At 42.4% G+C, this 14,900-nt stretch overlaps 2 protein-coding genes across 5 annotated transcripts in view; both read right to left on the bottom strand.

The window, feature by feature from the left end:
• Positions 1 to 6,379, bottom strand: part of coro1ca (coronin, actin binding protein, 1Ca) — a 34,864-nt gene extending 28,485 nt beyond the window's left edge. The window contains exon 1 of one of the 2 annotated variants that reach the window (XM_087849123.1): positions 4,408 to 6,379. In XM_087849123.1, coding sequence (XP_087705249.1) covers positions 4,408 to 6,373 — 1,966 coding nt within the window. In that variant the 5' untranslated portion in view covers positions 6,374 to 6,379. Of the gene's footprint in view, positions 1 to 3,105; positions 3,241 to 4,407 lie in introns of those variants that run through there. The other variant, XM_006784258.3, reaches the window with a different exon arrangement.
• A 5,801-nt stretch (positions 6,380 to 12,180) lies between these two features.
• Positions 12,181 to 14,900, bottom strand: part of ssh1a (slingshot protein phosphatase 1a) — a 20,250-nt gene continuing 17,530 nt past the window's right edge. For all 3 annotated transcript variants that reach the window (XM_006784255.3, XM_006784256.3, XM_006784257.3), the window contains one exon: positions 12,181 to 14,829. In XM_006784255.3, the coding sequence (XP_006784318.2) occupies positions 13,723 to 14,829 (1,107 nt within the window). In that variant the 3' untranslated portion in view covers positions 12,181 to 13,722. The remainder of the gene's footprint in view (positions 14,830 to 14,900) is intronic.

Below are 14,900 nucleotides of genomic sequence, written 5' to 3'. Positions count from 1 at the left end.
GAAAATCTGCTCAATATTACCGCCTCAGTGTACAAAGCATATTCCTTCCTTCTTCCTGATTAGATACTTCCCCTCCCCCACTGACTAATGCACAAACCACCACTTCATTTCAACAGATGTTGTAAGTGGTGGTGGGAAAGACCAATGGATAAAACAGTATTAGTGTGACTGCACCTGCTTGAACTGCTCATCTACAGTTCATTACAAACGTAAAGAAGATGACTAACAAAAAGTGGACTGCGGATTTAACTTCATTCTTCAGCACAAGAAAAAAAATAAACTTTATGCCAAACATATCAGGACAAAACAGAAAGGGTATTTAGATGCCAAACTGACTACTGGCTTGTTTTCATAACATGGTCTTTGTTATGGACGCAACTTGTCTGAGCAATGGGGACTAACGCAATTAGCAGCATAGATTTAGCCAGCTGTCCCTTTTCTTATCTACTAGTCCAGTCTAAACAAGCAAATGCACGACTGCACTAAGCAGGTAGTTAATCACATGTATCTGTGCTCAGATTTAAAAAAAAGAAATTTATTGATTATGTAGGAATTGAGATAACATCTTGCATAGACAGGACAGAGGCATGTAAGCGAATGGAGTCTTTGATGCAGAGGCCAAATCGATGACTCAATGTTTAGCTTCTTTCCACATGACACTGATGATGTCCAAGCATCTAACATACACATAAGGCCAAAGTCTTGGACTAGTCCACCAACTAGAGGATTTGTTTTGCAAAGGGGGGGGGGGGGTACTCCAATAGGAGCACACAGAGGACGCTGTGTTTGGTGCATTGTTTTCATGATAAGATAAACTGCAAAAGAGGCCTGCGGTCCATAATCTAATCTAAGAACCGATCTGAAAATTTACTACATAACATTTTGTGGCATGTGCTGGTCCTTGGCCGGGGACAGCTACCAGTAAGTCATACCACGGAAAATATATGCTTCCTATTTCAGTTTCATGATTTTCTCTCTACACCTTTCTGCAGTGTATGGATGCCACAGAAGATTAGATGAAATGGAAGCAATGGCTTTTTCTGTTTTTTGTATGACTTGTTGCATTTTAGCTTGTTTATTTTGGTCTTCCTGTGCTTAAAGTAGGTTTGTCTACCCTAATGCAGGCACTAAAAAGACTCCACAAGTGGGATTTTAATAACCTTAAAACTTCCTACTTTCTGCCCTCTGGACAAGCAAAAAAGAAGAACCGTGTAAAGGTTTCTTCAGTCCGAAAGTGCTTATTCTGTATTTCCCTGAAAAGCCACAACTACTTGTGAAAAAAGAAGAAAAAAAATCCACCAGATGGGAAGTGCTTGATTTAAAGAAGTCAACACTAATTAAATAAATGTAACGGACATGCTGGATACCATATTACTTTCATGTAATTCGCAATATTTGAAATTCACTTGAAAGTTCACCACAGCCCACACGAGAGCGCCTTGCAGCAGCTGATAGGAACAAACACTCCCTCACATCTTATGCTCAGTTTCCCTCTGCTTCCTGACCCACTTCCTCTCTCAGCCCAGCCATAGGAAGACAGGCTATCCACTTCTCAAGACCGTGTGCTGCAGCACAACAGGCAGAGGTTGATGTGTCTGGAATGGCAAACAAGTCTTAACACAGCTGTAGAGCTGTAGTACTGCTGACCTCTGGGTCGCTCTGTCAGCCTTCACCTGCTTTTGTGACCCCAGCATGATTCGCACATGGGGAGAAGGGGGGACCCTCCTTCAACTGCAGAGCTAATTACACATAGGAGCTGAGTAACCTAGTTCAAGACAGGGGCCAAGTATGCAAGTCATGCTGCCCTTTTGGCACACTAACCACAGTCATTACAATTCAAACTACCCTATTGTCATAAACAAGCAAATGAGCCAGTGGTGGCGCACAGACACAGCGATTACACAAAAGAGTGTTTGGGAATTCATGCAGCCACTAGTGACTCTTTACAGAGACTACTTATGACTGCCAAATGGGAATAAAGGAGACAGCGCTGAGTATTTAATTATCTCCATAAAACCTTCAGATTTGGAGTCAACAATTGTAATAAATCATTTCCAATGGTGGTATTGGTTTGATTGCTTTCAGTCACTTTATCAAGTAAAAAAACCCAAAAACAAATCATCTCTAGTTCAGGCGTTTGCTTTTCTCTGTTCAGTGCACCTGTTTATTGAATATGTACTGGCCATATAATGAAGTCAAAAAGAAAGATCTTGGCTTGAGAAGCAGCATTTGTGAAACGCAGTTATGTCCCTATCCACCCCCCAAAAAACACCCTCATTCATTAATGGCAACACCCATTTAATTACATCTGTGGTCCAGTTGTGGGCAGTTTAATTAAGATATTGAGGCAATAAACCGTTTTTGACTGCGAGCCAAACAACACTTGCATTTAATATACAGCTCTCCACGTATGATGAAGCAGAGGCGGTTTGGTGATGGTGGAAGAAGGGGGGACGCAGTAATCTATGCAACTGGGAGGTGCATCCACTTTCATGCTTTGACTCCTTCCCATTTCCCTTCCATAACACTGTGTTAGTGGGTCAGTTCTGAACCTAGCAGCATTTGCGTGAATACAATGGACTCGAAGAGGGTAATTTACTGTATGTGCGAATGAAAGACTTAACATTTGGATATTTTTTCGAGCCCATTGTTCAGTTTGAAAGAGACTACAATGACGCCAGCAGTGAATGCCAGGGGGCAGGGCGCGGTTGCACCTCGGCGTATGTGGGTCTACCGTTTGGGAGATAAGTTTTCCTGCCGCACTATGGCTAGCTACCCCACCCCGATCCATAACGTACAAACGGCACATTCCCTCCCTCTAAACCCAAGAGCCAAAGGAACAAAAATCATCTTTGTCTATGGGCTAGAAAGTTTTTCAGCAATGTCAGTTAACTGGCGCTAAAGGTTAGTGCTAGCTTTACCGAGAAAAAAAAATGTTCCCATTACACAGACTGTCCCGATTCATTTTAGCTAGCGCATGCACTTTCGTGTCTGGACTGCTGTAGTTGGGTGAAGGGGGGAAAACGAAGATCGCCGCAACCAATTTAAGAGAGCGAAGCAGAAAAACGAAATATTCTTAAATAATCTACATCATCTTTAACCTACCTTCTGAGAGGAAAATGCAAGTATCTCCGAAAGCCGAATGAAAAAGCACACAACCCAACTCGTATCCCAACTGATTTCTCCTCCCTCTGCCGGAGCCGCTGCTGCGCTGACACGAGCCGCTCTCTCTGTGTGCTCTTTCCCCTCTCCGACACAGGCCCCGCCCCTCCGCTGCTTTGGCGAGCGCTGCGTGGATTACTTTCTTTGAAGGACACAGCCCACAGCCAATCACAAGCATAGACCTCACACCTCCTTTCTTCAGGTTCCCACTTACTGAAAATTACTCCTAAACTGTGTGCTTATGGCAGCTTCATACCATTTTAATCTCTATTGCACGCCGTGATGTCCTCCTGTTATCCATTTACTACATACTGGTTATTATATACATATTTTTCTACAACCACATGTTTAGAAAAAGCACAATTTCACTACCCATTTAGATGAACTGCCAAATGCAACTCCTTCATGATCCAGGAGGATTTCATAATATGGCATAAGGCTGAGGCAAAAATAGCTGGATAGTCTGGCTTTTTGCATGCACATCCAGTTGTAAGTGAGTGGGGGCAAGCTGGCTGATACTATTAGAAGGATATATACACACAAGGCATGTGGCTAAGTTGGCTAACAAAGTTGGATTAAATTTTTTAGGCTTTTTCCAACATAAATAAGCAAAAATACCAACACCTGCTTAGTAGATACTGAAATTACATTTCACATCTCCATAAGAACACATGTACCCCAAGTGTAAAACAGCACCACGAGATGGCGGTATTTCACAAATCCAGAGATTCCCTACACTAGAAAACAGCCGTGGTCTATCAGGCATCCTTTCCCAACATTTTAGGGCTCATATGCCAGGAAAACTTCAATAAACACGGACATTGATTCATTTTCCTGCTATCCTGGTACTCCCAGTTAATTTGACGCTGCAGTAAATGGAGTACTGCACAAAAGTCTTAGTCTTTTATTTAGTTCTGTTTTTTTGCACAATACTCAGCTGAATCAGTTCCCAGTTCATTCTGCAACAAGAAGGATGACCTCTAAAAAATTACCAGGGTAATAAGCAGTCCTGCAACAAATGATGGCTTTAAAAAAAAAAAAAAGTGCACCCCTACACCAAAAATAAGTGGTGCTGCTTCAAATGTAAGTACCAAATATTTAATTTCTGATTTATCCCATATGAAGCCATGTATGAAAAGCAATTTGCATTAATATTTAAAGATCTTTGATTTTAGGCTTAGATTTAGCCTCCTTACACTCTGCAAAGTACTATGTATGTTACAGTGTAGATTTCAAATTACTTACCTTTTCTCATTGATGGCTTCCTCTCGATGGGCTTCTCGGGGGTTTTCTGAGCAGAATCAAAAGCCGCCTTCATCTGTGCCACCTTCACGGACTGGTTCTGCTCATCCGACTTGAGTTCAGCTAGCTTTGGCCGCTCCTGGTGCTGCAGCTTTTCATGCAGCTGAACTGTCTCCTTTATGAGTTCAGAGACGGGCCTTGATCGGGGAGTGCCCAGGGACTTGTTTCTCTCTGAGATGGAGTCATCATCATCGTCTTTGCCAGGTTTTTTAGCAGTATCTTCTGGAATCTTGTTTTCTGTGTTAAGCGTCATATGAGCATCCTTCCTCATGCTGACTGACACTTGGTGGATTTCCTCTGAGGTAACCTTAACACCTGAACTCGAGGCTGAGCCAGCATCTGCAGCTAGTGCAACAGTTTTCTTCAGGGACTCGTTTCTCCTGACCGACTGACTATCTGCCTTTTCAGAGTCAGATAACTGTGGGTTGCTTTTGCTCTCAGCATCACCTCTTATCTTCAGAGGAGGTCTCAGAGTACTGGTGTCTGTCTTTTGCCCATCATTCTTTGTAGGTGGAGACAGAGAGGAAGGTGCAGATTCCTTGCCGCTCACTTCACTTTTTTCATGTGAAACAGCTGATTGTAAATCATCCAAGCCTACACCTTCAGAGAGGCCTATATCTGCCTTTATCTTCACATCCTGCTTGCTTGAAGCATCAGTTGAGTCTATGTCTTCAGCTCTGAAATCACGTGATTTTGGGCATGAGCTCTCAAAACAAAGCAAATCTGAAGCTGCACTGTGAGTAGAGACTGCTTGTTTCACATCCAGGTCTTTACTGGTGTAATCTTTTGTTGCATACTCTGCTTTATGCTTATTGTGTATCCCATCTGCAGAGGAGGACAAAATCCCCTTTATATCACTTTCTGAAAGATCAATCCAATCACCAGGTGATGCTAATGCTGAACTGTCAAGGACCTCCTTTGCACTTACATCTACAGGAACATCTGAGGTGTCCTTGCAGTCAGTATGAACTTCTTTTATTTTAGAAAGGGATGGTGTTGCCTCCTTTTTATTCCTCTTAAGCAGCTTCTCCAAAATAGAGCTGGGTTCAGTGGAAACTGGATTCATGTCAGCTGTATCCACTTGTGAATAAGCCCTTGCCAACTCTCTTTGGTCATCGGTGGCAGCTTCATGTTTTGTTTTATTTTCTGCGCTCTCCTTTGAAGGTCTACAGTGAATGGTATCACTCACGTCTGATAAAGGCGCTCTCTGAAGGCTGTTTTTCAAAGGATGCTGGGGTTGAGGTGGGGGCGGTTCTTTCCCCTCACTCAAGCGGCCCACTGTTCCCGCGCAAATCTTAATATCCTCATTCTCAACTTTATGCATCATGGTTTCATTCAGATCCTGAAAGTGCAGAGACTCACTTCCTGCATGAGCTCCACATCTGCTGCTCGTCTGCATCATAGATCCCCGTTCAGAGATGTGAAAAGAGCTTGCGTCCTCTGGGTTTTCACCTTGGTTCTCCTCATGTGGTAAGGTGTCCTCTGCCGGATACTCCATCGTGATCTTTTTCTCACTCTTGATCTGACTGAACCGCTTACGAGCTCTTGCACTTTCCACAGTTTTCAAACTGCTCTTGCAGTCCTTGTCCGTCTCATGTGGGACCAGTGGAGCAGTCCTCCCTCCTCCTCCTCCTTCCTCCTTTCCTGCAACCCCTCCCTGTCTCACCTCTCTTGCAGCAGCAGAACTCTCCCACACATTCATGTGCTCCTTACTAGAAGGTGTTGTTGGCTCCTGATCCTCAAACTCTGGCTTTACCCCGGTGTTACTGCCCTCGTCTTCACATAATGTTTCTCCCTCTATGACATCACCTGCATGACTGCCCACACATTCAGAGTCATGGCTGGGCTTCGTCTCCTCCGATCCTTCACTGAAACCTCCTCCTTCCACTTTGTCTAGATTCTGTCCCATGATGGTCTGTGGAGAAAGACACGATGTTAATCTCACAACAGTCGACCAAATCCTCCTTCAATCACACACTGAAAACTGAAATAAACAAAAACAGTGAAAACAGAGGAGGAAGTGAGCAGACACTGTGCAGCACATTGCAAACACTCATAGTCACACGGGCCATTTTCATGGAGGTGGTTAATTGCCCACCTTATTACTTTAACTGCAATAGTATAGTCCCTGTTGACTATTTAATGCACTTCCAATGTCTGGGCCAGCTTGACTTTAAGTCAAATTACATTTGCAACATTAAGCAGTGAGCTCTCCTGTGAATTTTCATACTTTGTTTTTCGATCAATCAGTAATCCAGTAAATGTATAAATCGGGGTTTTTTTTGTTTGTTGTTGTTTTTTTGAGCATCACAGATGATGAACTGTTACTTGCAGTCTGTCTCAAAAGCATGTAATTAGTTCACATTTCTTTAGCTGAATTTAGCAGAAATGTTAAAGATTACATAGTTCATCAGGCACTAAATAATATTTCTCAAAGACCTACTAGCTGAAAACTTGGCATATCTCAGCATGGTGTGCAATGTGTGCTTAAAAACATCTGAGGAAACAGCAGATGTGCAGTATCTAAGAGTCACGTCCTCAAAAAATAGAAATAGAGTCCAGCCCTTTAGTTGATGCATCTACAAGTCATGGTACAACAGTGAGTGTCTACAGCTATCTGTAAGACATGGGCGGAGCTCTGCCATGGATTGCAGCTGCATTTCAGTCACTGGTGCTGGACATCTTGTCAAAATTGATGAAATTAAGAATGCAAAAGTATCTTCAGATTTTGATCCACCAAACAATACCATCTGCCAACAGCTTAATTTTTCCATCTTGACAGTTTTACTGGATAGAAGAAAGAAAAAAACAAAACAAAAAACACACACATTGTGGAAAACTATCAGCCATGGATTGGTCTCCCCAGAGCCCTGACATCAACATTATTAAAGCATGTGAGATTATGTTGACAGAGAACGGAAGAAAAAGCAACAGACATTGAAAGAAGAGCTTCAGAGTTCAGGCCGTACTGAAGAATAAAGGTGGTCATAGCAGATATTGACTTTCAAGCTCAATAAAACTGTACAAACACTGTTTTTTGCTTTTTATACTGTGCAGCTCTGCAGATGTTTCAATAAACTGCTCCACCTATTTCCAGTTTTCCCAGAAGAATACAAAGATATGGTGGGTGGCTAGAGACTTCAGCACAGTGCTGCATGTTAAATGTAGGGAGATGTGTATATTAATTTAACTGAGGGTCTGTGTTGTATATCAGCAGGCTTCTCCAGAGAAACATTATCCTCCACAGCTGACTGCAGTTATTGCTCTTACAAATATGATGGAGGTGTCATTGCTGCTTATGAAGATAAATGGTCAGAAAATATTACAGCCTTAGCAAGAGGAGGTAAAATGAACTATTATCAAGCCAAGCATAAGAGGGGGAGGATTACAATTACGCTGAAGAGATAAATCTTTCCATGAGTGTGTCTAATTGTTTAATGGGTTACTACCCACCAAACTGCAGCAGTAAGCAGAGAAAATGGTTAAATACAATGAACAATGATCTGGACACGGAGTCTGTTTCCTGTCTACGGCCTCATCACCCATCTGTGTGACAACATATGACTGCTCTTGTCTTATCATCTGACAGGCCTGCATGCTGGCCAGAGACATGTTGAAAGGGGCTAATGCTATCACAAGACAATGGTGGCATAACTCTGTGGACAAGCTGTGATAATGAAAGAGTGCAGATGTGCATGATAGCACACATAAAAGGCAGAAGGAGATGTGAGGACATCAAGTGAAAACAAGTGACACGTCTGCTTTCCTTCACGTCATGCGGCCTAGTCAGGTTGAAGCCAGTGTCGTAGCTCAGTGGAATTCACATTCACCGATTATCCTCCACCTACTCTCTCACTCATTGTAGGGAACCCCTTCCCTTAAGGCATTTCATCCATGCTAACAACAATTCGTGAATTATCCGGTCTCATCCCTCCTGAATGCCCAAAGCCCATCACTTGATCCCCATGTGCTCTGTTGCTCCAGCATACTCAGACATCCAGGAATTCAAAACCAGTGAGGCACAAACCAAAGTTTCAGCATGTGGAAAATACACAACTTACTGTTTCCCTAAGCCTTGATAAGCACAAGAGAGCAACAAGCCTGGCTTGCTGCTCCCAAAATACACTGGGCATAATATTAAATATCTTATTATATGTTGCAGCTGACACTTACCAGTTAGACGTTGTAGCCAAGTCGATCGCTCCTCGCTCAGGACTGACAGAGTGCTCTTTGTTGGTTGTTTAGTGATGATCGGTCCTCCCTCAAATAAACCAGCAATAGGAGCCTTATATTACATCCATGTGATGTCACAGCACATTTGACTAATAAGATCAGGGGGCACTTGGACTTTTTGCTTGGAGATGTAAAATTAAATATCTCTAACACTGTTTGGACACACGGTTTATGAAGAACAGAAATATTAGATCAGAAACAGAAATCATCGATCATCACTGTGGGAGGGCAGTCAGCAGCACTGTGTAATTGCAACAATGGATATGTATATTCAATGGCCACTTCATTAGGTATGCCTGTTCAGTGAAAACATCTAACCAGCAAATCACATCGCTTGCAGACACAACATGCTGAAGTTTGAACTGAGCATCAGAATCAGGAAGAAAGGCGATTTAAGTGACTTTAGAGGTGATATTGTTGTTGGTGCCAGAGTTTCAAAAACTCAGTTGTGTGGTTCAAAATGCCTTGTTGATGTCAGAGGTGACGGTAAATTAATTAACCACTGGTTGCAACCAAAGTATAACTTCAACCAGTGGAAGTCCACACCAGGTGTAACTCCTGCCAACTAAGAAGAGGAGCCTGAGCCTGCAATTCACACAGGATCACCAAAATTGGACAACATGCTTCCTGGCCTGATGAGTTTTGATATCTGCTGCCGTTATGTCGTTGCTAACCATGTCGATTATTTTATGAGCACAGTGGATAACGTGTCATGTCACAAAGCTCAAACTGACTTCTTAAACATGACAGTGAGTTCACTGTACTCAAATGGCCTTCACAATCACCAGATTTTAATCCAATAGAGCACTTTGGGATGTGATGCAACAGGAGAGTCAATATGCACCAAAATCTCGGAGAAATGTTTCGAGCATCTTGCAGAATTAAGACAACCTGTGGGGGGGAGGGGCTACCCTGGTGCTAGCATGGTGTCACTAATAAAGTGGCCCGTTTGTGTATATTTGAAAACAACAGCTTCAGTGGAAATGGCAAATACAAGTAGGTGAGAACAAAGACATGACACAAGGCAGACAAGCCACACTAGCAAATATAGAAAATGACTTAGTTTGTGCTTCAGTATGAATCTGTGTGATCAGGGTGAAACACAGGCCTACTGTAGGACACAGTTGCTATTTTACTCATTTCAACCCACTTGGAGGGTGATTACGTTTGCTAACTGTGTTAACGTCCAACCAATTGAGGCCGTGGATTAAACGTGTAATGCTGTTGGGTTTTTAAACAATTTTCTTTTAGATTTAATTCCAAATCCTTGCATGTATTTTTTCTTTAAGTGTTTACCTTTTGTCCGTGTCTTCTGTGTTTCCTCGCGTCTTCCTCTGTTTGTCGTGTCTTAATTATGGCCGCTTCCCCTTTTAATTTGGTGATTGCTTTTCCTTGTGCGCTTCTTTCCTCCGAGTACATTTCTTGAGTTTGGTTTCGTTTTATGCCCCTCCTTCTGCTAGATTTAAAAAAAGTTGATTCGTGGTTTTACTTGTGTTAACATTTTTTATAATTTAAATAATTTTTTTTTAAAAATGTGTGTGTGTGTGTGTGTGTGTGTGTGTGTGTGGGGGGGGGGGGGGGGGGGGGGGGGAGAATCTGAACTTCCTCGGACTCTTACCCAAGTGTTACGAGCTTAGCATTTTTTACACCTCTGTCCAGCAGTTAAGAAAAGCAGGGTTGTTGTTTTTTTATGTTGTGTCTGGGATAAACCGTGAGCATTTGTATGCCCAGGGGAATGGGATATTATCTGAAAACAGCTCTGGACATTTCTTTTGTTTGCGCTTGGTTACTGGAGTAACGTCCCAAACAGGATGTGTCCTCAGATAATAAAACAAAAGTGGAGGTGCTGCAGCCAAGAATTCACCGGCACACGAAGGGGAAGAGGGGCCCGTCCACACCCACCGGCTGCTTACTGAAAGCTACTGTGCCGACAGACAGGCAGCCAGTGTTCTTATAAACCGGTGTGTTTGAGTTTATAAAGGTCACTTTGAATCTAATCTCGAAAAAAAAAACCCAATCTGTTACTAGTTTAACGCGATGTTTAACTCGAAGCAGGCTTTTTTTTTTTTTTTTTTTTTTTAGCAGATTAATGCGCCCGTTTACAACTGTTTAACAGGTTACATCAGGGGACTAGTCATTCATTTCACATCCGTTGAAAAACCAGTCCAAGTAGAAATGGGTTTTATTCACACACACACATGATATAAAACTCTCACTTCCTCACCACACGCTATTCTGTGCACAGGAGCAGCATTCATACACACGGTCACGCAGGCCTGGAGAAACAGGAGTCTGTAAGTTAACTCATGCACTGATGTCATGCAAACACTGACGGGAAGCCAGATGTTATATAACCTGGCTGTTAGAAAATATTTCCTCTGCCAAAGCGTACAGATGAGGGCACAATCATGATGTAATGTCAGGGCGCACACTCCATCACAGTGGATTCGTGTATTTCGTTATTATGTCTGAATATCTGTGCCGGACAGTTCGAACATTCATGAAGATTATTCGAGCTGTTTGTGTTCACCAAAACATTTCAAAGACTAAAACCTTTTATTTATTATAAGCTCAAAAACGTATTTTTCCATTTGCCATCCATCCACATTGTTTGTAATTTGAAAATAAAAAAATAAATAAATAGAGATACTGACTGGGAACGACAGAGAAAAAATGAGTTATAAAATGCAAGGAAACGGAAATAATCGCAAAACAATAAAATACAAAAGAAAAGAAAAAAAAACATTTTGTTTTTTAAATGCAAAAGAAAGTGGAATAAAAACTTATTCCACAGGTACGTGTTGTTTTGAATCTGTAGATTAAGTTGGATTAAGTTACCCTGTCAGGGTCACCATAGCTGATAATCATGTATATTATGGCTCAAAATGTTATATTTTTCCTCCAAGGAAGAACTTTGCTGTCTTGTTTTGAAAGTGGTCTTGAGAACAACTTGGTGAAAAAATGATTTTTAATTGTATTTTTCAGCAGTTTATTACTAGCAGCTTGTCACAAAAACAGCAAATTTGTTCCCACTTTAGTTGAATCTATGAAAAATGTCACACAGACATAGACAAGTCTTTTTACACAAAGACGACTTGAAATGATAAGAAAGGTGTTCATACCAAGTATTAACTTTAAAGCTGGTTAGAATTATTCAAACTCCATTTTTGCTTTATAGACTGTATTTCCATGTATGTTTGCACATTTCAGTCAATCACTGTACCCATTTCCTATCACAATATAAACAAATGAGAGATGTTTGCACAGTACTTTCTTTTTGAAATTTGTATGTTACTTTTCCATTTCCTTTATCTTCATGAACCAGTTCTTAACTGTTGGGGGCTCAGTTTTGAGACGACTGTGATTCCTGTCGGTCCCCTCTGGCATTTGACCTCGAATTGCAACGTTTGGATCTTTTACGAAATCCTGAGTAACTCTTCAGTTTTGAAAGAATTATGCTCAGAGAGGGAAGAGCAAAAGCAATTATGTAAAAGAAATGTTTATTTCCATAATTAACACATACAGTACAGTATCTTTACCAACATAAAAAGTGCAATATGCATTCAAACTACAGCAATGTACAGTACAAAAATTACTGCATACTTAAATATAAAAAGAAAATGGTTACCAAACCATGAAGTAACCTACTGTGATCGCTGTCACGTCAGTGTGACAAAAGCTTCAGAACTCATTAATGATATGAGTGTAAAAGCTTAACAGCTATGAGCCCGGTGACTCCAACGAGTCTTTTGTTTCTCCCAAAAGGTGCAAAACATATGTGACAGCATTTAAATATGTACGTGATTGACGTTATGATTCACATGTTTTATACAGCTTCAACGGCATTTCCAATTTAAGACAGCCAAAATTTAAAAACTTAAAAAAAACCCCAACAACAACAAAAACACTTTGGTCTTTCACATTGGAAAAAAAAATAGTAAAAAATGTTGTGAGCTAAAAATGTTGGCAACCCTTAAATAATTTTAAGGTAAAGAATGTTGTAATGTTTTCTATTGTTTTGTCAAGAATGTTCAGCTAACTTTAGCTGTCATAAATCCCCAGTTTCTGTCACGCTTTATGATTTTCAGCCATGTAGTGTGACTCCACACTCCACTCTCCCAAGAACAGTGAACATCGTAAGGAATGATGAGGTCAATAACATTACTCCAATGTTATTTTGGAAGATAGCTTGTTGTGTACCAGTATTCACTCAATAAAAAAGCAGTGCAAAGGAACAACAAACTCAGAAATGTTTCTGTTTGTTGAGAACAGTGAGCGTGCCTCTGGCAAAAAGTTACCTCTTCTCTCTACTCTCATCCCATTCACTCACTCAGGGACTAACACATAGTAAATGCATTAACACAGTACACTTCTGCATTAAAATGGATTTAAAAACCAAACTGATTTCCTCACTTTAACTAGACATCAGCAACTGAACTGACTTAAACTCTTGCTTGGCATTCATGTGAGCAAAAGCTTCATGAACACAACATGAGGTAACCATTACTTTTACAACCCGCTAGCATCTTAAACATAAACCGTGTGGTAAACAACTCTATGTTTATTCAACAGTTTGCTTTATGTGAAGCTCTTTGAGGGAATCAAGTTCATCAATGTAGGCTACCACTTTGTACCCGACAGATAAAAATAAGATAAGTGCCAGTGGACACCAAATTAAAGGTTACAGATCACCGTACCGTCTCGTTCTGCGGACGAACACACAGCTCTGTGCCTCTGGTCTCGTAGGTAAGGCACTTGTTTGTCCATAAATCAAACAACTTAGAGGTGAACTGATGGCTTTACACACTTCTCAGATACAGCAATATGACTTTCATCACTGTGAACAGCAGTTTGAGAAACAATGTGGCAAAGGAGAGCATACACTCCTTATAACAACAGTTGGCTTTCTTTTTATTTTCTCAGACTCTACCCTTTCCCGTTTCCAGAATCTGTACAACCTTCTTCAGCCCCGCAGGGTGACAGAAGAGGGGATGAGTGGACCGTACACAGCCTCCACTTGATTTGTCAGCTTCTAGGTTCACCTGGTCGTGCCCTCTCTGGAGTGTGCAAGTCCTTGCGGGGCCGGGATAGCGCAGAGGTGGTCGGGGAGTCCCAGTCCAAGCTGGGGTCTGGCTCTGGCGACAGTGAGAGGAGCAGGAGTGTTCCTGCATCTGAGGAGCAGACTGAACACAGGTCCTCGGAGGACAGGTTGAGGCTGCCCAACTTGGCCAGCGAGTTGGACCGCTTCAGCCTCGAGGGCACAGTAAGGCCTGCTAGCCGCATGCGGGTCTCGATCTCCTGTGCCCTCTGACGTACGAGGCCAGGCTTCCCCCTCACGCTCCTCAGGCTGTCGCTGCTGGAGCTGCGTGTCAAGGTGGAGCCGTGAGGCGAGGAGGTGGGTGTAAGCAGCCCAGACCCCACCACCCCCAACAAGGCTTCATTGGTCAGTGGCACCACCAGTGGCTCTAACCGCACTTGGCATGGCGTTGAAGATTTAGCGAAGCCGCCGGAGAACTCCTCGTCCTCCTCAGTTTGAAAGGGACTCTTTTGGGACATTTGGCATCCGTGCAAAGGCTTCAGAGAGTTCAGGCTTTCCTGAGATAAACCCGCAAGTCTCTCTAGTCTCTCTGCACGGCGACGGACCAACCCAGATTGTCGCAGCTGTAAAAGGGTCTCCTGTTGTTGGCCAAGGTAGCAAGCCACTGCAGGCTTGTCTTCCTCAGAATCAATCTTCATCAGCTCAGGGAGAGCCTCTGAGGCACTAGCAGACTGACTCTCATCAAGCTCAGTCTTTACTTCAGAGAACTCCCCATTATGCTCAGGCTCTACTAACTGCAGTGATTCTCCAAGCCGTTCCTCTCTTTCAAGTGGAGCCTTGGTTGGGGAAGCAGCACAGTTGGCACAGTCACACAGAGGCCCACAGGGGCACCGCAGTCCCACTGAGGATCTGAGGCCTTCAGATGAGGTATGGGGCTGTAGGAATGAAGCACTTGGGACTTCGGGAGGAGTCAGGTTAAGGCAACGCTTAGAAGCCAAGTTTGGAGAATCTCGTTTCAGATAAGACTTGGTCTGATCACACCAAGGCAGTGGCGTAGAAGCATCGGCTGGAAGAAGGATGGAGGAAGCTTTTTCCTAAATAAAGACGGCACAGAAAAACAAATGCAACAAGCAACAGTTATTAATGCAAATATTTAGCATTTTCA

Source organism: Neolamprologus brichardi, chromosome 12 (genome assembly GCF_056152115.1).
Source record: "Neolamprologus brichardi isolate AB-2024 chromosome 12, ASM5615211v1, whole genome shotgun sequence".
NCBI lineage: Eukaryota > Metazoa > Chordata > Actinopteri > Cichliformes > Cichlidae > Neolamprologus > Neolamprologus brichardi.
Note: the sequence above shows the minus strand (reverse complement) of the source record. Positions and strands in the feature narration are given on the sequence as shown.